Source organism: Apostichopus japonicus, chromosome 9 (assembly GCF_037975245.1).
Source record: "Apostichopus japonicus isolate 1M-3 chromosome 9, ASM3797524v1, whole genome shotgun sequence".
In the NCBI taxonomy this organism is placed as follows: domain Eukaryota; kingdom Metazoa; phylum Echinodermata; class Holothuroidea; order Aspidochirotida; family Stichopodidae; genus Apostichopus; species Apostichopus japonicus.
In genome coordinates, this window is record NC_092569.1 from 27572707 (window position 1) to 27600058 (window position 27352).

The window sequence follows — 27352 nt, forward strand, 5'->3', positions numbered from 1 at the left end:
ATTTCGGTCAGCTTGCGGCTTTGATAAGCCAATGAGGCTTCTTCCCGAGTTCCTGCTTGCAAGAGGATCTAAAATACATACAATACATACAAATGTGGAAGAGATCGACATATGTTGAATTAAAATTGACATATGCAGGTTTCGTGCTATATACTTACCAATTTGGCGAGGTAGATACAGCACATACCCCACGAATTTGGTGAGGAAGATCAGGCAAATACGATAATAATAATTTGGACATTATTACAATTATTTTAACTTTGCTATACATTTTGCAAAATATAACACCCAGGGCACAGTCTGGAAACAAATCATTTGCCCACCCCTTCTGTCAGTGAGTACTCTGGACCCACTAGTGTCTTGACCCATCCATGTGACACTTGCTAACAACTCTGGTTTTACCTCCAAGACACTTTCTTAACAGTATAGTCCACATGTAAATAGCAAAGTGGTCATTTTAAAATCTGAACTTTCCACATCATCGTTTTTGATTCATACAGCATGCCCTTTGGCAGCGTAACTTGCAATCTTCATTTGAATAAACCACTTCTCAAAAATCCCTAGCAATTGACCTCACAAAGTACTTTATGCTGTTTTGTCTGCATTGTAATCAAACATCATAAGGCAAAGTGTCATTATTTCATTTTCATATCGATCGCTGCATCTCGGCTGGATGCGCCGTCTTCTTTCCAAGCATCAAATTAAAAAAGAATGGAAGCCACTTTTCTCTTTCATTATAAACTGTTGCCTATAAAGTCAAAAATCCATTTCGTGTTTACATAGATTGAATCTGTATGATTTTCTTCATTATTACAGCAGCAAATTTCGCAATTATACTATTATAATGAGGTGATGAAGTTGTCATGGCAATTGTCATCAGTTTCAAGATAGACAACGGTCCAATCACAGCTTGCTCATCGGTCGAACGGCATGGCCAAATGACGCTATGCATTCTATCTCGATTCTTGCATTCTGAAATGATCATTCAAAACAAGATCAAAATTAAATTTCAGATTTATTCTGGATATCAAAAAGATTGAAAAATATATATTGTTTTAATTCATTGAAGGGATGCTAACTTTCATACAGTATTTGACATTGGTACTAAAAGCTTTCAAAGAAGATATCCAGATGGTCTCATCTTGTCCCTTTCTTTAAGAATACAAAGTACCATTTTGTTCTGCCTTCAAAGTTAGATCCATGAGCCCACAGTGCTGTAGTCTCTATTTCTGTACAATTAATCTATATCAAAATCAATTGTCAAATCATGTGTTATATATGTCTTCCTCTTCACTATCATCATTAGAATATTCGAACCCATGAAAAAAAAAAAAAAAAAAAAAAAAAAACAGTAACACTCTTGCCCCCAATCACTCTCTTGACAAAGCTGCATGATTATGCTTAGTATGTCAATGGTGGAGACACTTTTATAAACTCTGTAAAACGGTTCAAAGTTTCCAAGTTCAAAGTACTTTGCACACCATTTTTTTGTCTCTGTCATCATTTAGTCCCAAAAATACAATTTTGAAGCAAAAAAGATTCAATCTGTTAACATTTCACAAAGTAAGCATCCATTTAATCAATTCAAATTCTTCTTGCGAAAGGCTGGCAAGTGTTTACAGGGGCACTGTCCCTTCTTAGATTAACCACAGACTGCATCACATCCAGACACACCTTTAGCTAGACCGTTCGAAATGGAACCGAGCGATTTAAGAAAAATGGCCAGTTCAACACCAAAGCATTTCAAGCTTTAATGTTCTTTATAAACATCTCAGCATGAAACCCATGGGAGGTAATTAAGGTGGTTGATATTAGAGAAAATGGAATAGGAATATGGCTGTTAGAATATCAATCTTAATGAATATTTAAAAGTAGAATATTAGCATATCTATCAAATGTGCTCAATATGACATGTAATCATTAATACATTGTGTGCTTGGGCAGGGAACTTTATCACCATCGCCTCTCTTCACCCAAGTGTATAAATGGGGACTTGTGAGGACATTTGTAAATATAGTTGCGTGCACCTGTTTGTGGCTGCACCCTATGGGAATTTCCCTAGAGGACACGTAGATGTGGTGCTCTGTAGTGCCCCAGGAAGGATTGCTTGAATTGTGCACACTTTGGTGTGTGGGTGAGACAAGTAACCAATGAGTTGTGTGAGGAGGCCTTTGGTCTCAAACAAAACTGTAAACCTTCAACTTTACTGAATTTTCCCTGAGAAATTCCATAAACTGCTACCCATAGAACACTTACCAATACAAGGCCAGCTACTTTAAATGCTGAACGGGCAGGGAAGTTTTTGGGAAAATCTGTAAAATCAGAAAATAAATATGACAATCTTAATATGTCAATTCAAATTTAGTACAAGCTGGTTGTGTTTGCAAACATAACAATTGTCGTAATAATTGGCTTATAAGGCAATCAATATGTCTACAAATGTTATAGTCACTTGGTACCAATTCTAGTAGGTATTTGAAGAATTCTTGATATGTACATTAATACATCCTGATGTACAGTGATCTGCAACAAGCCAACCACTGCCTTGCATAGATATGATGTCACAGATATTACACAACGAACACTAACAGTCTGTCATTATGTCACAAATCTACTGTATACTCTATATGAGAATTACACAGCACCACACAACAGTGTTCTTTTTTTCTAGAGTCCATTGTATGTAATATTATGTAATTCTTTGTTCTAACTTCTTTTGTCAGTGAGTTATGTACATATAAGAAATAAATTGACTTGAATTCAATTGAATCGAGTACATACTAGACACAACTCAAAGCTCAACATTCAACCTACCGTAGGTCTACAAACTTACAGTATCGGAGCAGGTGACCTTCGTAGAAGTTCAATTCAAACCAGATCACTCTGATAGTGAGTTGTCAGTGTAGCGGGCTCCAGCCAAGAAATAACATAGACATCAGATTTGGTTACGGGTTGGTATATTTCTCTAGAAAACCGTCAAAACTGAGAAGAAGAAGTAACAACCTTTAAATTTACAATGTAAGTGATTCGTGTGATTGGTAAACTTACTATACTGATTTAACCTGAAAACCTCAATACATGCAACACAATAAATCATATATATGCAATCAAACTCAAGGACATGTGCAATTAAGGAGTAGGCTAGTTCAATTACAATACAAACGAATAAGATTAAGGTGTTACCACTAAGATTCACTCACACTTGAACCTTTACAACATAATATGTAGGCTACGGGACATGACAGTGCGTAGGCACACACAGTAAACAATATGAATATACTTCCACGATAATAAGCTTAGGCCTTAATATATTGGCACACTGAAATCACAGAGAAAGATAGCCTTACACACTGTACTATACATATTAACATGACTAGGAATGCAATACTACGGAGAGCAAGTACACAATTTAGGCCCAAGAAATAATACGAGGAGCCACAGTAAGACGATAATCAAACATTTCTGATCTTAAAGGTTACAATTAATAATATGTTGCAATCATACCTTATGTCTTCCTTCAGGGACTGAACCCACTAAATTTAATGAATGAAATGGTATTGACCATTCGTATACTGTATATATCGTTTTATCGTTAGTAGCTGTAGCAGTAGCATCAGCGTGGTAAACTACATAGCAACAACAAGATAAGTTTATTTGTGTTGGAAAGGAAACAGTGGAACGCCGATAGGGCAGAAAATAGTACATTAATCAACAAACAACTCTAGGGATGGCGACTGTTACACTCCCACCAAATTACTTATTAAAACAATCACACTTACAATGGCAGTAACAAGTTGACCTACAACTTGAGAAAGGAATTTAAACTCAGTCGCCAGGTTAAATACAATATTACAACTTTAGAGTACATACAATGTCCCAACAAGATTTATGGTGACTTAAACAAATAACAAGAACTGGTATGCAAATTAAACCAGAACTCCTACAGAAGTAAGTCAAAAACTAGAAATAATACAATCTTACTAACTCTACCATGAGAACACCCTTTAAGTACAAAATATGTCAATGACAACAACAAACCTTCATACATTATGTCTCATGAGCCAGAGAGAGATCTCTCTCATGTTCCACAAGGAGAACAAGTTTTTGAATAGGACGTTCCAATATGGACAATTTTTTCCTAGGTTGTCCCTTTGAATTTAAATCTCTGGACCCAACCTTAACCCAAGCTCTCCTCACTAGACCATCTTCACTGGCAGTAGTTGATACTATAACACCAAAGGGCCACTTCATGCGTGGAGTGTCATGATCCTTGACAAGGACAACGTCACCGACTCTCAGGTTTCTCCTTGAAAGACTCCATTTTCCTCTCTCTTGCAAGGTTTGGAGGTATTCGCTCTTCCATCGAGACCAAAACTGTTCTGAGAGGAACTGAACTCTACGCCATCTTCTTCTAGCATACAGGTCTTCCTTTACAAAATGTCCTGGAGGTGGCAGGGCAACGGTGGGCTTCATGGTAATCAGATGATTTGGTGTCAGAGGCGGTTCAGCAGAGGGATCTGTCATATTTGCTGGTGTTAATGGTCGGCCATTAATGATTGCCATTGCTTCATACAAAAAACATTTCAGAGAAGCATCATCTAAGCGTCCAGGGTACAAGGCTATGGTAGCGTTGAATACGTTCCGGACTGATCTGATCTGGCGCTCCCATACACCTCCAGCATGACTTGAATAAGGAGCATTGAATACAAAATTACACTGCTTCTGAGTCAGGTAGGCTGTCATTTGGTTAACATCTAACTCTTTCAAGGCAGCTCTCAACTCATTGTCGGCTCCAATAAAGTTGCTTCCATGATCACACCTTATCTGTGTTACTGCACCTCTAATGGCAATAAAGCAACGTAGTGCATTAATAAATGCGTCAGTAGACAGATCTTCCACCATTTCAATGTGAACAGCTCTGGAGCAGAGGCAGGTAAATATCAACCCATAGCGCTTGAATTCCTTGCGGTTCTGTTTTGTGATGAAAGGACCAAAGCAGTCCATACCACAGAAGCTAAAGGGAGGGGATGGCTCAACACGATCCTCTGGCAAATCTGCCATCTTCTGCTCTTCTACAGGTCGTCGAAGCTTTCTGCAAAGAACACACTTTCTAGTGAAGGTAGCTACTGTCTTACTTCCACCAAGGATCCAATACCCTTGTCTTCTGATTTCGTTAATTGTCTGACCTCTTCCCTGGTGTTTGGTCAGACTGTGGCAGTGGGCAATGATCAATTCAGTCATGTGTCCATTTTTAGGCAGTACTACAGGATGTTTCTCATTAAGTGAGAGCATGGACTTTCTCAAACGTCCTCCGACTCTGATCATGCCATCTTGAATGAAAGGGTTGAGGGTGAAAAGTTTGCTCGTCGACGAAACATTCCGTTGCATCTTCAGTGCTTGTAATTCTTCCTTGAAGTGTTCTTGCTGAACAATCTTAACCACAGAGACACAAGCTTGATTGATTTCTTCAACTGTAAGAGACACACTGCCAGTCTCTCTACTAGCAAGTCGTCGAATCCTGGCAACAATCCTAGTAAGTCGGCTCCAGTTGGAGTACTTAGATAGTCTCTCCAATATATCACAGGCTCTTGTGGCTTGAACACTCAGAGATTGGGCTCTTACTTCTGGATCTCCCATGATAAGCATTGGTTCTATTGAGCAATCTGTGACAGGATCAGCACTCCAAAGAAACTCTGGACCAGTGAACCAGTTTGATGAGAGCAGTTCTGAGACACAGAGACCACGTGAAGCGTGATCTGCAGGGTTTTCTCTTGTAGAGATGTAGTGCCACTGGTTAGGTTCCGTATGCTCCTTTATAAACTGTACTCTGTTTGACACAAAAACATGGAACCTCTTCGCATCATTATTGATGTAAGCTAATACAACTTGGGAGTCACACCAAAAATATTCACTGTCGATATGCATGTGTAGTTCTTGCTTCAACTTGATGCTGATCTTTACAGCAACTACGGCAGCTGTAAGTTCCAAACGAGGAACTGTTACAACCTTAGTCGGAGAAACTCTTGCCTTTCCAATCACCAGAGAACAGTAGACATGATCTTCTCGAATGAATCTCAGGTAAGAGCACATTCCGTATCCATCAGTGCTCGCATCGGAGAAATGGTGCAGCTCAACTCGGGTGGCAGGCCCAAAGTCAAGGGGTTTGTAGCATCTAGGAATGTTGGTGTTCTCTAAGTTAAGGATATCACTCTTCCACTTCTCCCACCGTGGACGCAATTCATCAGTGACTGGCTCATCCCATGAAGTGCCCTGTTTACACATCCTTTGCAGAATGGCTTTCCCTTCCAGCACAAATGGCGCAATGAATCCCAGAGGATCATAAATGCTCGCAACTACTGACAAGATTCCACGACGGGTGTCAGGGCGTTCTTTCAAACCAATCTGGAATGTGAACGAGTCATCTTCTATGTTCCAATGTATGCCAAGGGTTCTCTCAACAGGAAGCTTATCTCTGCTTAGGTCAATGTCCTGAACGTCTGTCGCACGTTCACTGAGTGGTATATCTTCGATGACAGAGCGGTCGTTTGAAACAAATTTGTGGAGTCGCAGATTTCCCTTAGAGCACAGTTCACAAGCCTCTTTGATGAGTTCCTTGGCTTCTCTGGCATTCTTCACACTGGTGACCCCATCGTCAACATAGAAGTCCTGACGTAAGAATGGGGCAGCCAAGGAAAATTCTTCTTCAAACATTCTTGAAAGATGCTTCATACCAAAATTGGCACATCCAGGTGATGATGTGGCACCGAACAGGTGGACATTCATTCTGTACTCTAGTGGTTCCTTCTTAGTATCGCCTCCCTTGTACCACAAGAATCTCAGGTAATCTCTATCTTCAGGGCTGACGTGAAACCTATGAAACATCTTCTCTACATCACACATCACTGCTACTGGATAAATGAGTTTCTCTCATCTATACTCTTGTCAGCAAACACTGTGCAGGATGATAGGTAGTGCTCTCCGTTGCAAAAGGGGCATGTTTTTGGCTTTTCTACAGGTTTGGCACTGGAGCTGGAATATCCCCCCTTTAAATCATCATTAGGATGTTGAGACCATCTGTTTGGAGACTTTCCAGCATCTGTGACTAGAGCACGTGAAAATTTCCTCTTCTCCACTTGAAATTTACTATCACAGGCTGACTCTGATCTCTTAACTGCCAAAAATGATGCAATTGGGTTGCATACAACTCTTGCTTCCTTCTCAACAAATGATACGAATTGCGTGAATGTAGGATAGTCATGACCCTCATCTAACCCCGCTGTCACTACTCGACTCCAGCGGCTTATCGCCCAGTCAGGAAGCTTTGCTGTCATTTTTTGATTCTCCTTGCAATCGTTAAGAATGCTAAGACCCTTCACATGAGGCATTGCATCACGGCAGCTGTTGAGGAAGTCTGCATATTTCTGCAGTGCAACATTGTCCCTAAGACCAACCTTGGGCCATTTATCCAGTCTGTCACGAAAGGCTTCTTGCACTTTGAAAGGGTGACCATATCTCTTCTCCAATGTCTCCCATGCTCTTTGGTAGTCACTTTCGTTACTTCCATAGAAGCAACCAGCAATAGATTCTCTTGCCTCTCCGGTCACATATTGCTGCAGGTAATAAATCTTTTCTTCTGCACGTGTTCCCTTATTTTCAATGAGCGTCTTGAAACTTCTTTTGAAAGTCACAAATTCAATTGGATTTCCAGAGAAAGCCTTTGGGGTTGGCACGGGTAGACGGCTGCGGTCCATGGCACTTGTCAGAGCCTGTGCCAATGAGGATTCACTAACTGGATTATTTATTGACTCACCACCGAGAGCATGACCAACTGATAACTCCTGATAAGGTTCACCATCATAGTGAGGAACTGGGTTAAAACTAGCAGCCAAGGGATTCAGACGCACAGGTTTATCAAGGCATATGTCTTCTGGGTCCTCAGCAGCTTCTGACAAAACTTCACACTTAGCTTCAGCAATTCTCACAGCTGCATCTGCTTGCATAGCTTCCAACTTCATTTTTTCTTCTTCCAAATTCATTTGCATTTGAAGGAGTTTTGATTTCTGATGTTGCTCCTCCCTTAAGGCCTTTGCAGCAGCTAGTTTCTCAGCTTTCTCTGCATCTGCCTTCGCCTTCATTGATGAAATGGTGGATACTACACTCATTCTAGACTGCACAGATTGGTCACTGATAGACTCGCCAAATACGGACGGGTGAGCACATTTCAATCCTCGTATTTGTTCTCTTTCTTGGTGTGTATCAATCTCTTCAAGCCTACGTTGTGTTAGCACTTCTGTCAGTTCCCTCGAAATGGCACAACAATTGTCGACCTTGGACACAGTGACCTTGTCTGGAACATTAATCCTTCTGAGCTCTTCATAGGAAGTCACTACTGAGTCTTGAAGCTTCTTTATGGTGGATTGGAACTCAAGCAGTTGGTCGAGGGGCTGTATCTTTCTTAGGGCCTTACGAATCTCTGAGGCACGCTGACGCCACTTCTCATATGAGGCCTCTACTCTATAATTACGTTGATGAATTTCTTCATCAAGATTCTGTTGAGCCTTTTCTGTTAGCTTGCGATCTCTAATTCCTCTGCGTACTAAGCTGGCTTCTGAATCATCTTGTGGGTTAGGCTGATTCTCAAGGTGACTCAACTGTGGCTCTAGTTGAGAATCCATAGCCTCTCCCTCAGGCTCATGTTTGTCTTTACCTTGCTCAGACATTGAATTTCACTGATACAACTTCAGCAGATGCCAATCTTAAACTTCGGATAAGTTTTGACTGTAGCGGGCTCCAGCCAAGAAATAACATAGACATCAGATTTGGTTACGGGTTGGTATATTTCTCTAGAAAACCGTCAAAACTGAGAAGAAGAAGTAACAACCTTTAAATTTACAATGTAAGTGATTCGTGTGATTGGTAAACTTACTATACTGATTTAACCTGAAAACCTCAATACATGCAACACAATAAATCATATATATGCAATCAAACTCAAGGACATGTGCAATTAAGGAGTAGGCTAGTTCAATTACAATACAAACGAATAAGATTAAGGTGTTACCACTAAGATTCACTCACACTTGAACCTTTACAACATAATATGTAGGCTACGGGACATGACAGTGCGTAGGCACACACAGTAAACAATATGAATATACTTCCACGATAATAAGCTTAGGCCTTAATATATTGGCACACTGAAATCACAGAGAAAGATAGCCTTACACACTGTACTATACATATTAACATGACTAGGAATGCAATACTACGGAGAGCAAGTACACAATTTAGGCCCAAGAAATAATACGAGGAGCCACAGTAAGACGATAATCAAACATTTCTGATCTTAAAGGTTACAATTAATAATATGTTGCAATCATACCTTATGTCTTCCTTCAGGGACTGAACCCACTAAATTTAATGAATGAAATGGTATTGACCATTCGTATACTGTATATATCGTTTTATCGTTAGTAGCTGTAGCAGTAGCATCAGCGTGGTAAACTACATAGCAACAACAAGATAAGTTTATTTGTGTTGGAAAGGAAACAGTGGAACGCCGATAGGGCAGAAAATAGTACATTAATCAACAAACAACTCTAGGGATGGCGACTGTTACAGTCAGTATGATGCAGGTGATAAGGTTGTCAAGATTACTAAGAAATGACTAAGTAAGATTAGACAAACTTACACTGTCTGTAGACTTCATTCATTTTGGAAAAGTCATTGAGATCTGTGAGAAACACTGTCACTTTCACCACTAGGAGAAAAATGGAAAAGGAATGATTTTTTTTTTCATTTTGCTTGCAAATCAGGGCTTATTCACAAGTTCAAGTTGGTCTATTCTGTTTAACAAATTGAATGCTTCTTTAGAAACTCCACTCACCATCTTCATAGGACAGCCCTTGGCTTCGAAGAACTCTGCCAATGTTGTTAAACGTCTGTGGGAAAATAAATCGTACAGAATGTAGGATATTGTCCGCTTGTGACAATAATTTCTTTCAAGCTTTAACGAGCTGTACATAATCCAACGGTTTCTCAAAATTTGGGCACATAGGCTCAATAATGCTGCAAAATCTCAAGTATCTAACTACTCTTTGAGTAACCAGAATAAAGCATCTGAGCAAATTTTGTCAGATTTGGATTACTTACATACATCAGTTTGTCATTTTTCTCTAGGATGTCGGCTGTAAAACTTACAATTGCTACAGTACCAGAAATGCGGCATTACTCTCAAGCTTTCACACTTCTCTAAGACTACAGCAAGCAATAATATGAAAAAGTGATCTGGAAACATTTACATTTTTCAACCAGTTCTTTTCTTCTCTCCAGCTGTGGGTGTAACTGCACAAGTTGTTATACTTATTAGCTATTCAGGTCACAAATTAAAACACTTTCATTCTTAGACAACTTAACTATAAAGTTAGCACCCTAATGACAATTTGCTCCGTACACATAACTTTGTGAATCGGTTTCCTTCATATCAACTTTCACAGTAATGACTTAACTTCTGCCACCGTTGTTGATAGAGTAGAATTCTAATCTACCAGTTGTACATGCACAAACAACAACAATAAAATCTATCAGCAATTAAATTATCGTAAATCTTGGCTCCTTTTTAGTGCAAGAACAATTTGTTTTGAAAGTTTGAATATTAGGCACTGGCCTACATTGCTGGAATCTTACAAATTCTTCTTTAGTCAAACAGGCTTCTCAAATTGATGAAAGTTTATTGTGTAGAACAAATTAATAGCATTAATTTAATACAGAGAGTCATGCAGTGAGCGTGTACTGTGCACTTACTTGCCGAGTCTCAGGTTCAATGCCTCCTGGTACTAACTTGAAGTTATTGTCAGGATCCAATCCCAACTGTCCAGAAAGATATGCCGTCTTTCCATCAATCACGACTGGGCTACATTTTTATTCAAATAGAAAAAAAACATATTTTATGCTTCAAACTTAAAGGGCATTTGTCTCCATTAAAAAAGAAAAGGAAATTAAGAGACATTATGACTGTAGTATTTTCTAAAGTTTTGCATTAATGAGTATAAAATGTACCACTAGTACTGCAAGGCTGCTACTGTACAGTAGGCTGCTACTCCAACTGATATGCAAAAAGTATTTACTGAGTACAAATGCAAAAGAGTTGAATGCAAAATGCAAAAGAGTGAATTGATGCACAAACATTATGTTCTGAACCAAAGAAATTGATCACAGGAGAATACAGTACTTAATGGTTATCAGTTTATCCCAGCTGAAATAATGTATGCAACTGTAGATGAAAAAACACGCTAGAATTTATCCAAATTCACACATATTTTTATCACCATCTAGGTTCTCCTTACAATCTTTCAGTCAATGAACAGTAATCAGTAATCATGTAGTTTAAATGCATTTACTACAAACTTTTTAGTAATAACGTAGTTGCAGCAAACGAAAGTACACTGTCTTCCAAAATATATCGGGATCATTATAGAGATTACTAACATCAGGTAATCTTACCGTCTAATACCATATTCAAATATTTGCTAAGGTGTAGGCATAAGGAATTATGCATGTAATTTCACTGAATAGCACAAGTACTACAGTTTCATTAATAATGAAGTAAAGTAAACAATGGGAAGTCTCTCCCCTACAGTAGTCCCATAAGCAGCTCAGTTTCTAGTCTATGTTTTCAAGTTAAAATTCTGATGCTTTAAAATATAAAACAGAAAGTGAGCAATGAAAACAATATTTCTGTTCACTAATGAAAAACAAATAAATACAGCTTGATGAAAAGCATTCATGGTTCTCACCTGATGGGTATTGGAGCTGCCATGTTAAATCAGGAATACAGTACTGGTAAGCTGACAGTGAGATTCTGTGACAACACTGTGAACAGTAACCAGTTCGACATGAGAATGATCACAAGAATTTCATTTGGTATGAATCATACCTGAGTTAAAAATATTGTAGGCTATGGACTACTGTATTTTACATTATCCTTGATTGACTTTAGACTAGGCATATTGCTACAGTACAATATGACTAGTCACGTGTGTAACCACAGAACTTTAGATTTCTTTGTAGGTTAAAGGGTGTGAAGACTCGCGCAAAAAGAAACGTCTAATGCCGGTAATCTGACCTAGTTTCGAATGAGGTGTAACAGAAGTGTTAAACACCACCATCGATCCCAGAAAATACACACACAGCTTGCTACCGTCGGTAATTAGACACTAGTGTACAGTCAGTACATACAGCTGCGGTCAATACCCACAGCACAGTGTATGAACGATACAGCAATGGACATCTCAGGTCCAGCTAAAAATAACAAGGTATCACGTTTCAATACTGTGTGCATTTTGTAGCGACACAAACAAAACGTCACTTGCAAGCAAAAGGAAGTTAACTTTTTGAGATGGCCACACACGGTTTGGGGCGAGTCTTCAATGCCTTTAATGTTATGCTTTTCAAAATGTAAGAGTTTTGGTTAGATTCTCATTTCATTTATTTTGTTTATTGAATTAGGGTATAGGCATGCATGTGCATCGGAGGACACTAGAAATTCATTCAACTTGTTTTCTTCAAATTTTTGCAAACTAAAAAAAAAAGTAAAGGAAAGAAACATGAAGAATGTGACTTGTGGAATTTATTTGATAATTTATCATTACATTCAAATGAATCAGGATCTTAAGTTACAGTACTAGGCCTACTTTAAAAAGTTACTGTATTTGTTCAGTCTAAGAGTAAGAATTCTAAGTTAGTTTGGTGCACCAAAGTAACTTAGAGTTCTGCAGCATAGGCCTAGCTATTATTATAGTGAAACACTACAACATAGGCTACATCTAAAGCTAGTCTAGTGCTAGACCCTGTATCGTAACCAAGACCCTAAACTGCTTCAAGTTCATAGGCTTCAACCTAACCTATAGCCTAGTATAGCTGATAATGCCTAAATAGTAAGACATTTTGACGTCAATATACTGTATAGGCCTAGACCTGACTAACTTCTGTATTATCATGATTAGGACCAAACGTAAGTTTAGGCTAATTCCTTGTAGACAGTAATGCATACAACATAACTTTTAGTGAATATTTATCTTTAATGGTCACAAACCTACTGAAATATCAATGTACTTGGAGGATGAGAATATCTTACTTTCGACGCGACCCCTAACAAGACAAACTTAACGTAAAGTTTACGAGCAACCAGTTCTGCGAAAGTTCACTGAAAGTAGCATACGCCTATTACAGGCCCCATCGAATTACACACTAACTGATAAAAGTAATATGATCTGTAAGTCTAGACGGAAGTTCTCACTAGGTCTCGCACCACAATTAATTGTTCCATTGACTTACACACTAAACTCGTCACTTTCAGACCTGCCAAAGCATAGATAGAAGTTTTCAACTGGTATATCCTACCCACCACATGATAGCTGAGATCTTGGCCTATCATGGCACTTGCAAACTTCAATTTCATCCATATTTTGAGCTAGAAAATGAGCCAGTTTAACATACTGAACCCCCACCCTTCCATCTACTTGCTCGGAGTAATATAAAAATTTAACCAAAGATTTTCTAAAATGGTTTATATTACCTTCGATCCTCCCTATTTTCAAACCACCTGTACTTTAAATTATGCTCTTTCGTATAAAGACAGAACAAACGATGAAAGTTACTGATAACATGCTTAACCCACTACCGCATGATCGAGTAATACACTATGGCATTTATGACCATATATAGGCGTAGGAGGCGGGGGGCTAGGGGGCTGTAGCCCCCAACCAAATTTGTTTGTGAAAATTCGGGCAATATGCTGAGAATTTTTCGGGCACCTACTGAAAGAAGAAACATTTGTTGTGTGTTTTTCAATTTTTTGGGTGAAAATTCGGGCAATATGCTGGGAATTTTTCGGGCACCTACTGAAAGAAGAATAATTTGCAATGTGTTTTTCATTTTTTTTGGACAGCAAGTTTCACAACAAATGAAATGATACATGCTGATAATGAGAGGGGCCCAATGAAAAGTGATACTTCTTGCTTGTTCTCATATATCCACACAGTGTTCGACTTATGGCCAAAAAATTGCATAGCAACAAATTTCGACAATTGCTATACAATATTTTTGTTGCATAGCAGTTCCCCAATATTGAATAGCAGTTTTGAAATTACCACAAAACGGACCAAATGTTGGCGATCAATGTATTAACTAGAAAATGTTTGTTTATTATTATATTTATACTAGTGTTGCTACGATAATCGTTTTCAATATCGGTATCGGCCGATATTTGCAATATCGGCAGCATATCGGTATCGGTAAAATTGTGCCTAATTGCCGATAACAGCAAACCGATATTGAACTTTTCTTTTTAACAGCAGAGCTACCTGTACTTATTTATACTTGCAATGATTTGTTAATCTGCCCAAGACGATCCATTTCTTTAGCGTCAGTTAAACTCAGATTCATTTTCGATTAATATCCATGGAAACCTGACTCTCCGTAACATCTAAAAACACGTCTACGGCGCGCGAATATAACCAATGACCTTCGTGAACCTTGGCCTACAAACAGCATTAGTGCAGCATATATACACTGTACTAACCATTCATTTCCTCAAAGGCCTCCGTGAAAACCTTGAACATGATGCATACAGTAACTGCACAGTTCAGCAGTGTTGGAAAACCTTGTTCAATTTCCCCAGAGGATAAAGGCGTGGTGTCCAGGGGCCCGTCTTAGGGCTATGGTGGGGTTATGGGGTATAGAACCCCTCGTGGGGATCCTGGGGGAGAAAGCCCCCGAAAATTGTCATTTTTTGCGATGTCTGGCGATGAAAAAATTCGCAGTTGAGGATGCAAAATACTGACAACTTTTTTTATTTAAATTGTCACGAAACTGATGAAAATTTTAAAATGACAAGTTAAAGTAGCTATATTATCGTATAAAATGAAAAGAGATTTAATCTGTCTTTCAATCTTTAAAAAGTGCAACTTACAAAACTTCCGATATTATGAAACAAACAACGTTCAGCAAAGCCCCGTTTCTAGACTGCCTAACAATGAATAGCGTGCACTATGCGTACATTTTTACAACTGTAGTGTTTAACCCTATACCCAACTACTGTACCACGGTACATGTGCTGTGCTGTGAATTTGCCCAGGTACCTTCCCAACAACTGTAAGCTCATCCCCTGTGTAACACCTGTTTGTTAACATTTTTTTGGCAGGTGGCCAGGGAGTTTAGTTACGTGAGATCCGTAACCGCCGAGGTGGTTAGGCTATTTGCTTTACACTTAACTATGGTAGGATAATATTTTTTCAGGTTTTTTTTTCGCTATACGGTCAAGTGAATAAGTTGTACATTGAGTATAAACTCAATAAATTATAACTTCTACATTGTGATCGACAGTTCGTAAGTTAAGGTTTGAGTGTTTGCTCCCAAATCTGACTAGGAATTTGTATCGCACAAATCGGCACAATGTGCGATGCTGATTTGGAAACGTCTCGCAAGTTTGTCGTTTTGGATCGCATTTTGCGATGCGATACCGGAAAAATCGAACACTGTATCCACATATGAAGCCTATATATGAGTTATGGCTGAAATATTAAAAAGGTTATATTTTTTTACCTTGTTACATTATGACTAAGAAGACCAACTGTGTGCACTTTATATGGACATAATCTCAATTTGGTATAGCATCGTGATTGCTAACATATAGTGCCTAGGCCTAATAATATTATTCATAATATACGTGTTATTTTATGTACAGGTAATTACAACAACCAACACAGCAGAAAACTTCACTTGCAAGCAACGCGGTTTGTTGCGAGTCTTCAATGCCTTTAACCTATGGACCTCATATATATATATATATATATATATATATATATATATATATATATATATATGTATATATATATATAATCTTTAAGACTTACGTTAAATGTTGATGAATTCTTGGTATATTATCAATCTCATTTACAAATCGCTGCTTTCATTTGTTATTTTTGGGGGGGGGGGGAACATTAAATTAAAGCTGCATCTTACCTCTGAAATTAGTTGTAGGAAAGAAGGAATCAATATTAGTTCTACGTTGAAACTATATCCGCTTTAGGTTTTATTAGCGTAACAACATGGGATTGTATTTTCGATTTATTTATCATTTTATTTTCTATTTTTTACCATACCATATCGAAACTAATCGCTTTGTTCAAATCAGGTTCGGACCAAGGGCGATGGTGGTGATATGGGTCAGGGGTAAGCGTTCGGGTTAGGGATTAGGGATGGTGTGTGTACACTCCCAATTTACACAAAATGAAAAGGCATCTATCTCAAAAAGCTTGCGTTTGAATTTAGTCATCGACCGCTTTTATAAGTTTAAATATGCCACAGAATACAGGTAACGTTGGACGTCAAAATTTTAATTTCTTTGTCCGGGGTGTGGGGAGGGGGGTAGTTGTCGGCTTCAACGACCCTGATCGCCACATTACTCGACCTTTCTAAAATCCCGGATCCGTCCCAATAAGGTATCTTTTTTAATATCTTATAATGGAAGCAGCGTAGCTCTTGGATTTTTTTTTATTACGTCGGTTGTCTCTTTGTTCACTTTTCCTTTTCATCATTTTATTTTTTATTTTTTTCGTAACAAAAGTAGAGTTACTCTTGTTGCACACAGTTAAGCTATCTTTGTCTTTTGATTTTATTGATTCTTTTTTGAATATGTGTAAAGGCCCGGTCACACTACAGCGATATTTTATCGAAATACGGTCCGATTTTTCCGATTTAAGGCCGAAGAGTGAGGTTTGTGGTAGTGAATGTAATGAATGCAGTAGAATATTCGAATACCTACTTAAAATCTGAGGGGTTCTAGAACTGACTACATTCTGAAGTGACGTCACATCGAAAAGCGATAAAAATCGGAAGAGAAATCGGATAGCTAACCGATAAAAGGAAACGGAGTCAATATCAAAAGTTAGTTGAGGGCTATTCCACATCGGAATGGCTCAACAGATAGCAAATCAGGTCCTTTATCACTGTGGCTAGAAGACCCGAACGAAAAACAGGCTGTTTCGATTCCTCTGGGAAAATCGGATAGTATTCCGATAAAATATCGGTATAGTGTGACCGGGCCTTAATATTGATAGGTTTCTTCTAAAAGAAATGTTGTTTTCACTCTTATTCCATTATATAGTGGGCTATATATATACACCGTAAGTAGGTTATCTTTCTGGCATAGCCCTTACTTCGCATATTGTGTACTGCGTATCATACATAACGTACAATATTTGCATTGACATAAAGTATATTTGCATTTGCTTGATTGTTCAATTGTAATACCTTGACGAACGCTCTTCAATATAATACTAAACTGACACAGACTGAACGAAACCTTTAGCAATTGCTGCAATGATCGATATAAGCAAGGTATCTTTTCCGTATCCCGAAGCTAACAAACGACTCAGCTATTGCGTGCTGTCGAGCATATCCGCTTTCACGAGACGCCCGTGTTTGCAGTGTAAACGGGCGCGTCATAAAATGTGTGAAAACCTACGCCACAGCACAAAGGGTTTACAGCTAATGATGCTTACCATCCCCCTATATATACTACAATAACCAGAGCTTCGGCACCGTATAAAACGGTAACGAAATATTGCAAAAGGCAATGGGCATTGGTTTCTTGACTAGTAAATAGATTATCAGTAAGTTGGCCCCGCAATTTTAGCACGTTCAAATTGTTTAACATTTCAAAAAAATATTTTTCGATAGGCTCTGCCATTCTCCATAGGCCTATTACTTTCTCTAAAATGTAAATTAGATTCCAGTTAGACATGTCAAATCTCGGTGGTGCAAAATGCTTTGATAGTGGCAGTAAAATGCGTCTTGCAAAATCTGAGCCTCATTGACCATTACGTGATCCTCCAGCACATGGGCGGGATTACGGGGGGGGGGGCAAGAGGGGGCACTTGCCCCCCCACTTTTTCCCAAACCTTAGTCACTTTTTTTGTCGCTTTTGCAGACAAATGTGCACAACCCTAGTCGAAATTATTCCCCCACAACAGCTATCCAATAGGCCTATTTGTTTCGAATCTAAGTCAAATTTGTGTTTAACATCGTAACATGTAGCATGAATAACTGAAGCTGGAGCTAGCACATGGTCCGCAGCACAGATTACGAATCCTGGAGCTAACACACTAGCGATTCAATTCTGCATGTGATGAATCCACGGCATGTGCTACAGTGCTAGCTTCAGGAATTGATTTTAAACGTTACTGCTCTACTGAATGCGTTGAATAACTAAATCCAGAGAAACGATTTACAAAGCCAGAATTGCATATCGGGAATATCAATAATTAAATTCAATACACTGACACATGACACACTCCCCACCCCATCCCACCCCCAGTGGTCTAGCCCTTCATTAACAGTAAGTAACATTCAAGTATTTATTATGAATTTCTATGTTGCCTGATAATCTGGCAATAGTTCAAACATAATGCTGGTACTGCCAGGTAATAATTTCATTTTCAAATCTCAGCCAGTACTATGAAATGACCCGTAAATATATTGCTCCATGTTGCACCTAGTCGCATTGTAAAATCCAAAAAGTCACCCCGCCTCGACTTCAGTGGCGACGGAACCGGTGAACTTGAGGGGCTTATCCCCCATGAAAAAAGTTTGGGGGGGGGGGTAAAGGTATGTTCGTTCAGCCCCCAATATTTGCCAAGTTCTCCAAGAAGTGGGGACCGCGGGGAGAATTTCGAAGTGGGTGCTGAACATATTTTTGATTGGTCCAATGCACAATATACTAATAATTTTAGGGGGAAAGAACTGTCTAGATGCGATTTATTGTTACCAGAGGTGTCATTTTCGCTGATCTAGGATTTCCTTTCTGCTTAAATTTCGACGCGCCGCGCCAACTGATGGTGGTGCACCGTCTAAATAGTGACGTATAAGCTTCAGTTGTACATCACCATATAAGTTCTTCTATCCGTCCTCCCTAACATTACACACGTTCATTAATTGTTTAGATGCAATTTAAAGCCTATATGGGTGTTAATTTTACCGATCTAAGGGTACCTTTCATCGAAAATTTCGACGCTCCTTGCCAACCGATGATGGCGCTCCGCTTAGATAGTGACCAGAGCCTTATATAGAGAGAGTTGCGACAACTCGGGTCCCGGAATTTTCGATCACGTGACCTCATGGCACCATTTTGGGGCCAACTAATTCTGGCCGTAAGATCGACAACAACGTACGTTCGAGCAGTCAACATCTGCGCTGCCATCACAAAATGCCTGGCTGTTCAGCGTGGGGCTGTTCAAATCGTCCCGAAAATGGTTCAAAACTTTTCAGATTCCCAACAAACCTAGATAGGAGGAAAACTTGGGAGGCAAAAGTAAACAGGCTTCACTGGAAGGCGAACTCCAATCACAAACTTTGTGATGTGAGTACTTCACCTAGGCCTAGTACAATGAACTAAGATTCGTAACACTAGGCCTAGCCTAGTCCATAACCACAGGGATGTAAGTCTTCCGTATTTTTACGGAAATCCGGTTTTTTTTTTAATTCCAATTAAGTTCCACAAAATTGTACAAATATCAAATACACAACGCGGCAAAAATGCCTGGCCCGTTGCAGCAAGCTAACTTCAATTTTCACTCATCGATCAACCAAAATACCATTTCCTGTTACACATCGCATTGCACTGTACAACATTGTGTGTGCCATGTGAACATCGTTGCGTACGTGCGAACTTCAAATCGCCATAGCTCATTTCTGTCGTTGAAAAACCTTGCCTAATTCACGTTGATTCGTAACTGCTGGTGCTCGACATAAGTTTCGGAAATAACGCTTGTGATATTTGTGAGCGGCTAAATCTACGGGATACGCATATGATAGTCGATATTCGTGATCGCTTTCAAATGTGAGACTGTTTTTTATTCCGGATTTCGCTGCGACGTATTCGTTACTTGGAGCTAGCCCTAACATAACGATAGTGTGTAAAGTAGTCAGAACTAGGGGAATGATGTGTTAGAGCGCTAATACTTTTGAGCTAGCCTAACATAACGATAGTGCGTAAGTATTCAGAGCTAGGAGTAGGATGCGTTAGGACGACATTCCCCCGGTTTTCTCCGAATAGTTTTCCGGGTTTTTTTTGGCTGCACTTACATCCCTGATAACCAGGACTGTGGGTTACTGTGGGTATGGTGCACTGTGCAGTGTACATACACGCATAGTTAACATCACAGAAAACAGAGCATAAATTTCAGGCATGAAAATGGTCTATTTTTAACAAGTTCTGATCAAGAAAGTTGCGATGTTGGGATGAGATCTGTTATAAGGTGCATAAAAATATCTCTGCAAAGTTTAGTGGGTATATTCCTTAAATTGAAGGCTCCAGCGTGGCAAGACAAATCGGGGATCTACGAAGCACAGTGTGCAATACAAAGCACCAAGGGCTAGCCTAGCCCCCTAATGAAAAACTGCTTGGCTCCATTGAGTCATGAGCTTGTTCGGATTATTATTTATGAAAATTTGGGTGGCGATCTGGCAGACCATTGAAATGATTAATCATTCTGCTTTGCACTTGATGATTTGAATTGAACTGGTCCAGAACTACACTATCTTTTATTAAATAATATTGAAAAATTAGGTTACTAAAATATCACTGTAGGCTAGGTAAAAATATTTCCTAGAACATTGTGTCCTGTTAGAGGATAAAAACTAACAGAGTCAACTGAAAACCATAGGCCAAATTAGGCTCAGGAATCATGTTTGTCCATGTCATACATAGGTACGGTATACAGATCCTAATTCATATTCTTACAACCGGGCAGTTCCAAGCAAAAGAGGACATAACCCAGGAAATTCAATTTGACTGAGCCTAGGCCTAGCATTTTACCATGGTTAGCGGGCAACTCACCCCCCAGCAATCCCCCCCCCCCAAAGAAAACTTCTCTAATTTTCGACTTCTGACAACATATTTATGCTTCTGCAAATTAAGTATTTTGGTGGATCAGAATTTGCTTTACCAGAGTTGACCACTTTTTGATGAAAATAATTTACTTTTATTTTGGCCTTCCATGTCCCATGTACTGTGGAATGCCCCATTTCAAAGCTGTTTAGTTTTATTTTGGTGTTATAATGTAAAACAGTTTTTAGTTTTGCTGCTATGCAGAAATTATTAGTTTACAAAATATAGTGTTGCATGAAAATCTTCATTTGTTTTACTTTAGTATTTGTCTGTTTACTCTTTGTCTGTTTAAATTGTATTTTTTACTGGACTTATGGGTTACACATCTTAAACGTGTTAAGGCATAAATGTGTAATGCCTGGTAGGAATTGCAGATATACTTCCACAATTTTGTCTGTATATACTGTAAATGCCCTTCCCTTGCCCTATTTCATTGCCCTATTTCCCGGCAGAGAGTTATATTAAACAGATATGCAGAGGATTGTGCAAGTAACCACAATGTAATCATGATTACATTACAGTGTAATCGTAATCGATTACTTCAACTTTAGGCTGTAATCGTAATCGTAATCATACATTCTCAAGTAATCGTAATCGATTACATTCAGATGTAATCGCCCCAAGCCTGATGTGATTGGTCCATTTAGTTACCATAGCAACCAATTTTCAAAGACCTAGCTTCATGATTCTGTGCACCATGTCAGTACCAGTCACATGTCCAAATATCAACTTCATCAGCCATTGCTAGCTCAAGTTACAGTTAATCCCAATTTTGACCAATCACAGGCTTTGTTTGGTTACCATGGCAACAATGGAAGAATGTACATTATTCCGCAACTGTGCAATATGTGTTACAATATGATATATAACCAGTCATAATACAATTTTACCGTACCAGAATATCAACTGTTGAATTTGGACTTCCAAATGTGCCAACCTCATCCCCTTGAACTTGAGCGCAGCCAATCCCTCCCCCCCCCCTCCCGTTCGACACTCGACGCCCTACTTACACAGCCTCGGCGCCCAAAAGCACCACAACATTATCAGGCCAAAAATAAAACCCAGAATCCCGCTCACACTTCTACAATGCCATCGAAAAATTCCCCTATCCACCTGAACGCCCATTCCCACACATACTGTATGTTGCCCATTTGGCCCCAAAATGGCGCCCAAATTTCAGTTGTCGCAACTCTCTCTATATAAGGCTCTGATAGTGACGTATAACAAAAGTTGTACATCACCATCTGACCATATGTTCTACTATCAATCCTCTTCAAATTTTTAAACGATAATTAACTATCTAGATACAATTGCAGACATGAGATCCATATTTCAAGGATGGTTACATGCAGCTTAGAGCACTCGGGAAGAACTGTTTCCGGCCATCTGGAGGGTTCGTAAAGCCAAAAAATTTCTTGTACGCTTCGCGCCAACCGATGGTGGCGCTCCGCTTAGATAGTCTTGCTGGCAGGTTTGCCCCCCCACTTTCACAACTCAAATCCCGCCCCTGCTCCAGCATGATTTATTGGGGGTAATACCATTAACCTTTTACTTGATGTGTCTTTACCCAGTGGCGGAGCGTCCATACAGTCAGGGGCCGGATGCCCCCCCCCCCCTGACGGACTCAAATGGACTGCTGGCGCCCTTTTCAGCTTTTTTACCACTTTTTACTTATTTGCGATTATTGACTTTTTTATTGCGCTCTTATCTACCTATTGACATTTGTCATATTTTGTTGGTGTAATGTGCTGACAAAATTCTCTTACAGCTTTCGTTTATCTGCAAATTAGCAAGGCCCGGGAAGGGTCATTTCCGGCGATCTAGGGAGTATCTTTACTCAAAAAATGTCTGTACGCTCCGCGCCAACCTGCGGTGGCGCTCCGCTTAGATAGTGTCGAAAGCGCCCCTACAGACCATTCTCGCCCCCCCCCCCCCTTGACCAATAGCCCTAGCTCCGCCACTGTCTTTACCAGTGGCGTAGGAAGGTACTTTTGAGTGGGGGGCTGAGGACTGATGGCAGGCCTGGGGAGGGGTCTAAGGGGAGGGGGTGTCCCCCTCCCCTTTGGAATTTTTTTGCATTTCCAGGTGGCCTCAGATGCAATTTGGTGCAATATAGCACACTTCAACACCCACTCCATTTTGTAAAGAATTTTGCATTTTCACCTGGCCTTAGATGCAATTTGGTGCTTCAAATGAGATTTTTTTCTCATTTGGAAATGAAAAAGGGGTTTTCTGACTTGCGGAGCGGGGGGGCGGAACGATACTTCCGCCCCCACATTTTTCACTGGGGGGGGGGGGGCTGGCGCCCCCAGCCCCCCCGGTTCCTACGCCCTTGGTCTTTACCCCCAATGCCCAAACTGACGGGTGAACTATAAGCAAGTCGAACATGAAGTTCAGAAAGAAAAAAAGAAAGAAAAAAACAACAACACAGAAAACGTTCTTATGACGAATATACGCGCTTTAAACGACATACATGTAGTATATCCATAATTGTGATACAGAGTCCATACTTCACAGGGATTTCTTTCTCACTTTCTGTTTGTCAAAGACTATGTCATCCAAAACCACACGTTTTCTTGCAGCACATCCAAGTCCGTTTTGAAGAGGTAGATGCTTGTGCTCTTTTTTTGTTATAACTTCTTTCTCAAGTAGCTGTTACGATGCTCTGTTTTCTTGATTTCCCATAAGCAATAATATCCAGCAACAAAACATAACCGTTAAAATCCACATGCAACAGCCACAAAGCACACACAATTCCATTAATTCCGTCAACATCCTTCCAGTGTGCGCTCTCACCTTCGGGTATTGCTACAAATACGATAGATAATGTTTCAATATTCACGGAAGTGAGGGGAGAGCTGGGGTGGGGGAGAGCTGGGGTGGGGTGGGTGGGGGTGGGTGGGGGTAGGACGAAACGATAACACTATTAACACAAGCAATGTTGTACCAGCGGGTTGTACACACGTTATAGTTACATACAAGTGTATATAGGATTCTAAGACCTCGGTAGTCACCAATGAGATATAAATCTGTATACGTCTTCGCACGATAAAATTTAGTTTACAGTACTTCAGATTATTTTACCGTATTTATTATGACTCGGTCCTTTATGACTGCAGTGAAACAAAATATCACAGGGCCGAGGCGTCAACCCGATTCGTATTGGTGTTTTCAGTCGTTGCTTAGTAACGCGTATTCCGTATACTCCTTGCTTCTTTTTTTCGTCAAAAGTCACAATGTTTTGGGATTTTGGTTCTGTTTGTAGTGTTTTAAAGTTACAAAGTTTTCGGCCAAACTTAGTTTTTAATAGGGAAGTTTACCGTCCGATCGCAGTCCTTTTTAGTTGGGATTCTGGTAGGCTACAGTGTATTGATGTAATGGCTATATGACGACTCGGATGGCGATGTTACTGCATTTCATAAAATGTTGCAGAAGATTGACAAGTAACTAAATTAGTTAAATCTGTATAGAGAGAATATATAAAAAGAAAACAATTTCACAGTTTTACCATCGCGTAACTAGCAGACTTAACTAACAGCCCCATGATCATTGGAGCAATAGCATAGCGAACTACACAATACATCATAAGATCATACCAAAGCATTCACTGAAATATACGAAACATGTAAACACATGGTTATTGACCACGCACGGGCGGATCGGTCAGACGGACATGCCGGCTCGCGCCCCTTCATCCGAGGCGCCAAAGACGCCGAATATCCTCTTGATCTCTGAAGGTGGTAGTTTCAAGTCCCGAATGACCGGTTGGATCACTAAGCTGCAGGTAGCGATTTATGGTGACCCCCTGCCTTTCAGGAATTATTGACAATCGAGATATTGAAAAATGCAAAATGGTGCAATTTGAAGATAATTTTTTTTTCAGTTCTCTCTTTCCTCACATATGTCACATAAAATTTCATATTTAAGATATGAAAACATTCAACTTCCATATGAAGAAATCTGTAACAATTCAATAAAAAAAAACGTCAATGTTTCACTGAGCGGCCTGTCTGTTATGGTCATATAATATAGTAAATCGGTATCTTGAAGTAATTTTACAGCGTTTTGATTTAATCACAATATTATTATATATGAGACGGAGATAATATATCGTCTTGAAATCAATAAACGTTTTTCATCGTTTCTCTGAGTCGAGCTTCTTTAGCAATTCGGTTAGGCTTCAGTTAAACAGCCTACCAAATAAATCCCCCCCCCCCACCTCAAGGGCAGCAATGTAGTTAATTAACCAACTCTACCGGGCTACATGCAGTCCGCATAGCGACATATAGCCGCTTAAACAGTATTTACGATCGTTTTAGCTTATAATGATATGAAATTTGTTAGTGTCTATCCATAAGATAGGGAAGATGATTATATGGGACACCCCGCCCCCAACCCAGTCAAATGTTGGGGGATACATCCCCATCCCCTATCCCCGGGATCTATGCCAGTGGCTGTGTTAAACTACTCATAATATAAATGGATGCAGGACATTGATGAATGAACAGACATGACTGAAACATTTTTTCTAGAGGACTCTGTAAACCAAACTGTTTGAAGCGATTCTGACTAGTTCATATTATGACTTAAGCCACATATTAAAAAAACATGGCAATCGTTCTAAACAAGTGCAGTGTCGAGCATAAATACATTTTTAAAGTTTCCGTTACATTCAGACATTTCGTTACCTTGATAAACGTTTTTCAGTATTTCAGGTGTTTGGTCATAGTAAAGCCGTTGCAATTAAGTCTTCTCGTTAAGTTGGGCTTCGTTGGGCTTTTCTTCAGCACCATGTCTTGTCAAAGTTCCTGAAATGGTGCTTAACGTTGTACGTGATTTAATAGTGTATGTAAATGATTTTCTGGGTCAACGGCAATAATACGTGTATTCTTACTTGTACCAGCTTTGTGTATGTATCTGAGAAAATCACACAATTTCGGTTGTTTGTATAGGGTGGCATACTCCTTTTATTGTCCTAGTCAATCCGCTCCGAGTGATCCCAGGAAAATTGCCAAACAGCAGTAGGAAAACATCTATTGGATATGTTATCAATCAGGGTCTGATTTCTTGTGGCTTGCATGTTGAGAGCATGAATCGAAGTCTGGTTCTCATTCTGGCACCATTGAAAAATTAAAATTTTGAAGGTCATCAGTACATGTCCCCAACATTCATTGAATGTGATATGAGATTGCTTTAAGCAAGTTTGTACAGTACATTCCTGGAGGTTGACTCTCCAAAGAGATAGATTGTGGGCTCAATTTAACCTCAGCATGTCTCAAAGAGGCAAATACAGAACTTTCAGTGATGGAAGTAAAATGCAATTAAGTTGAACTATTAGCCTCATCTACCTTTGTTTGACCTTCAGGCCTACTCGGGGGAGGGGGGGGGGGGGTGGGGAGGGGTGGGGGGGGGGCGGCAAAGTGAAAACCTCGTCAAACAAGAGCCCAAGGGCACTGTGGTTCCTTGCTTGGGGTATACAGGTATGACAATACACATAATATTATCAAGCAAGATTGGGCTGAAATAGTCCAAGTAATTGTGGTCCTACATGTTCCCATAAAGTAACCAACACTATAGCCAACACTTTTGTGATCACAAAATGTGATCAGATTTTTTATCAAAAGGCACTTTTGAGATCTAAATATGGCGTCGAAAATGTAAGAAATATAAGAGACCTACAAGCGTGTCAACAGATATGATAACAATGGTGACCTCAGATGACATGACCTTTAAGTTTCAAAATGTTCCACCACCCCATTCACAACTTGTCCCAAAACATCAACCATGTCACACCTTGGCATTGAGATTTAATTGCATTTAATGTCAAAAAATTAACTTTGAACTTGTATGTAACTTCACACAAAGGTCACCCGGAGGTCAACCAATTGACATTTTTGATCGGTGAGACCTAAATAGAGCATGACTGTAAAAATTCAAACATTTTTTCTTTGCCCATTTTCTCCCCCCATAATACTACTTTCTTAACATTAGCTGACCTTTGGTGACCTTGGATCACATGACCGTTAAGTTTGAAAATATTCCCCTATACCATTTGCAACTTGTCCAAAAAAATCAACCTTGTCACACATTGGCACTGGGAGTTATTGCATTAAATGTGTGAAAATTAACTTTGACCTCAAATAACTTCGCAAACGAAGGTCAAATGGGGGTCAACCCATTGACATTTATAATCAGAAGGTACCTTTAACATCTGAAAATAGCATCGAAACTGTAAAAATCCACAAAACACGAAAAGGTCACCAGAGGTCAAATTGAGGTCAAGGGTCACCCAGATGCGGGTCGACAATTGGATTACATTGAAGCAACTCCCAACTCTAACGGACAATTTGTTCTCAAGTTATCGCAAAAATACTAGTTTTTTATCATTAATTGACCTTTGGT

At 39.5% G+C, this 27352-nt stretch overlaps 3 protein-coding genes across 6 annotated transcripts; all 3 read right to left on the bottom strand.

Annotated features, from left to right (window-relative positions):
• Positions 1-249: 249 nt before the first annotated feature.
• LOC139974368 (2-iminobutanoate/2-iminopropanoate deaminase-like) lies at positions 250-25781 on the bottom strand. 4 transcript variants are annotated; one of them, XM_071981455.1, is made up of 7 exons: positions 25639-25781; positions 11796-11871; positions 10804-10912; positions 9887-9941; positions 9692-9760; positions 2257-2312; positions 250-972 (listed from the first exon to the last, which is right to left on the bottom strand). In XM_071981455.1, exons 2-7 carry the CDS (start codon positions 11816-11818, stop codon positions 904-906), a joined length of 381 nt encoding a protein of 126 aa, XP_071837556.1. In that variant the 5' UTR covers positions 11819-11871; positions 25639-25781; the 3' UTR covers positions 250-903. The 4 variants fall into 4 exon arrangements, with proteins under 4 accessions (XP_071837556.1, XP_071837555.1, XP_071837552.1 ...); XM_071981454.1 differs by lacking the exon at positions 25639-25781 and adding an exon at positions 13136-13284; XM_071981451.1 differs by lacking the exon at positions 25639-25781 and adding an exon at positions 13094-13248.
• LOC139974366 (uncharacterized) lies at positions 2337-6905 on the bottom strand. The gene is made up of 2 exons (XM_071981449.1): positions 3505-6905; positions 2337-2982 (listed from the first exon to the last, which is right to left on the bottom strand). The coding sequence occupies exon 1, from the start codon at positions 6898-6900 to the stop codon at positions 4048-4050; it is 2853 nt and encodes a 950-aa protein (XP_071837550.1). The 5' UTR covers positions 6901-6905; the 3' UTR covers positions 2337-2982; positions 3505-4047.
• On the bottom strand, positions 6897-9614 carry LOC139974367 (uncharacterized). The gene is made up of 2 exons (XM_071981450.1): positions 9383-9614; positions 6897-8860 (listed from the first exon to the last, which is right to left on the bottom strand). Exon 2 carries the CDS (start codon positions 8718-8720, stop codon positions 6906-6908), a length of 1815 nt encoding a protein of 604 aa, XP_071837551.1. The 5' UTR covers positions 8721-8860; positions 9383-9614; the 3' UTR covers positions 6897-6905.
• Positions 25782-27352: the final 1571 nt, after the last annotated feature.

What these genes read in the sequence shown, in the direction of transcription:
- LOC139974366 (XM_071981449.1), bottom strand. Translation starts at nt 6,900, where the DNA reads ATGTGTGATGTAGAGAAGATGTTTCATAGGTTTCACGTCAGCCCTGAA.
- LOC139974367 (XM_071981450.1), bottom strand. Translation starts at nt 8,720, where the DNA reads ATGTCTGAGCAAGGTAAAGACAAACATGAGCCTGAGGGAGAGGCTATG.
- LOC139974368 (XM_071981455.1), bottom strand. Translation starts at nt 11,818, where the DNA reads ATGGCAGCTCCAATACCCATCAG. An exon ending in TTGAACCTGAGACTCGGCAA is followed by an intron (nt 9,942 to 10,803) that starts GTAAGTGCACAG and finishes ATTTTCCCACAG; the next exon opens with ACGTTTAACAACATTGGCAG. An exon ending in GAATGAAGTCTACAGACAGT is followed by an intron (nt 2,313 to 9,691) that starts GTAAGTTTGTCT and finishes CTGATTTTACAG; the next exon opens with ATTTTCCCAAAAACTTCCCT.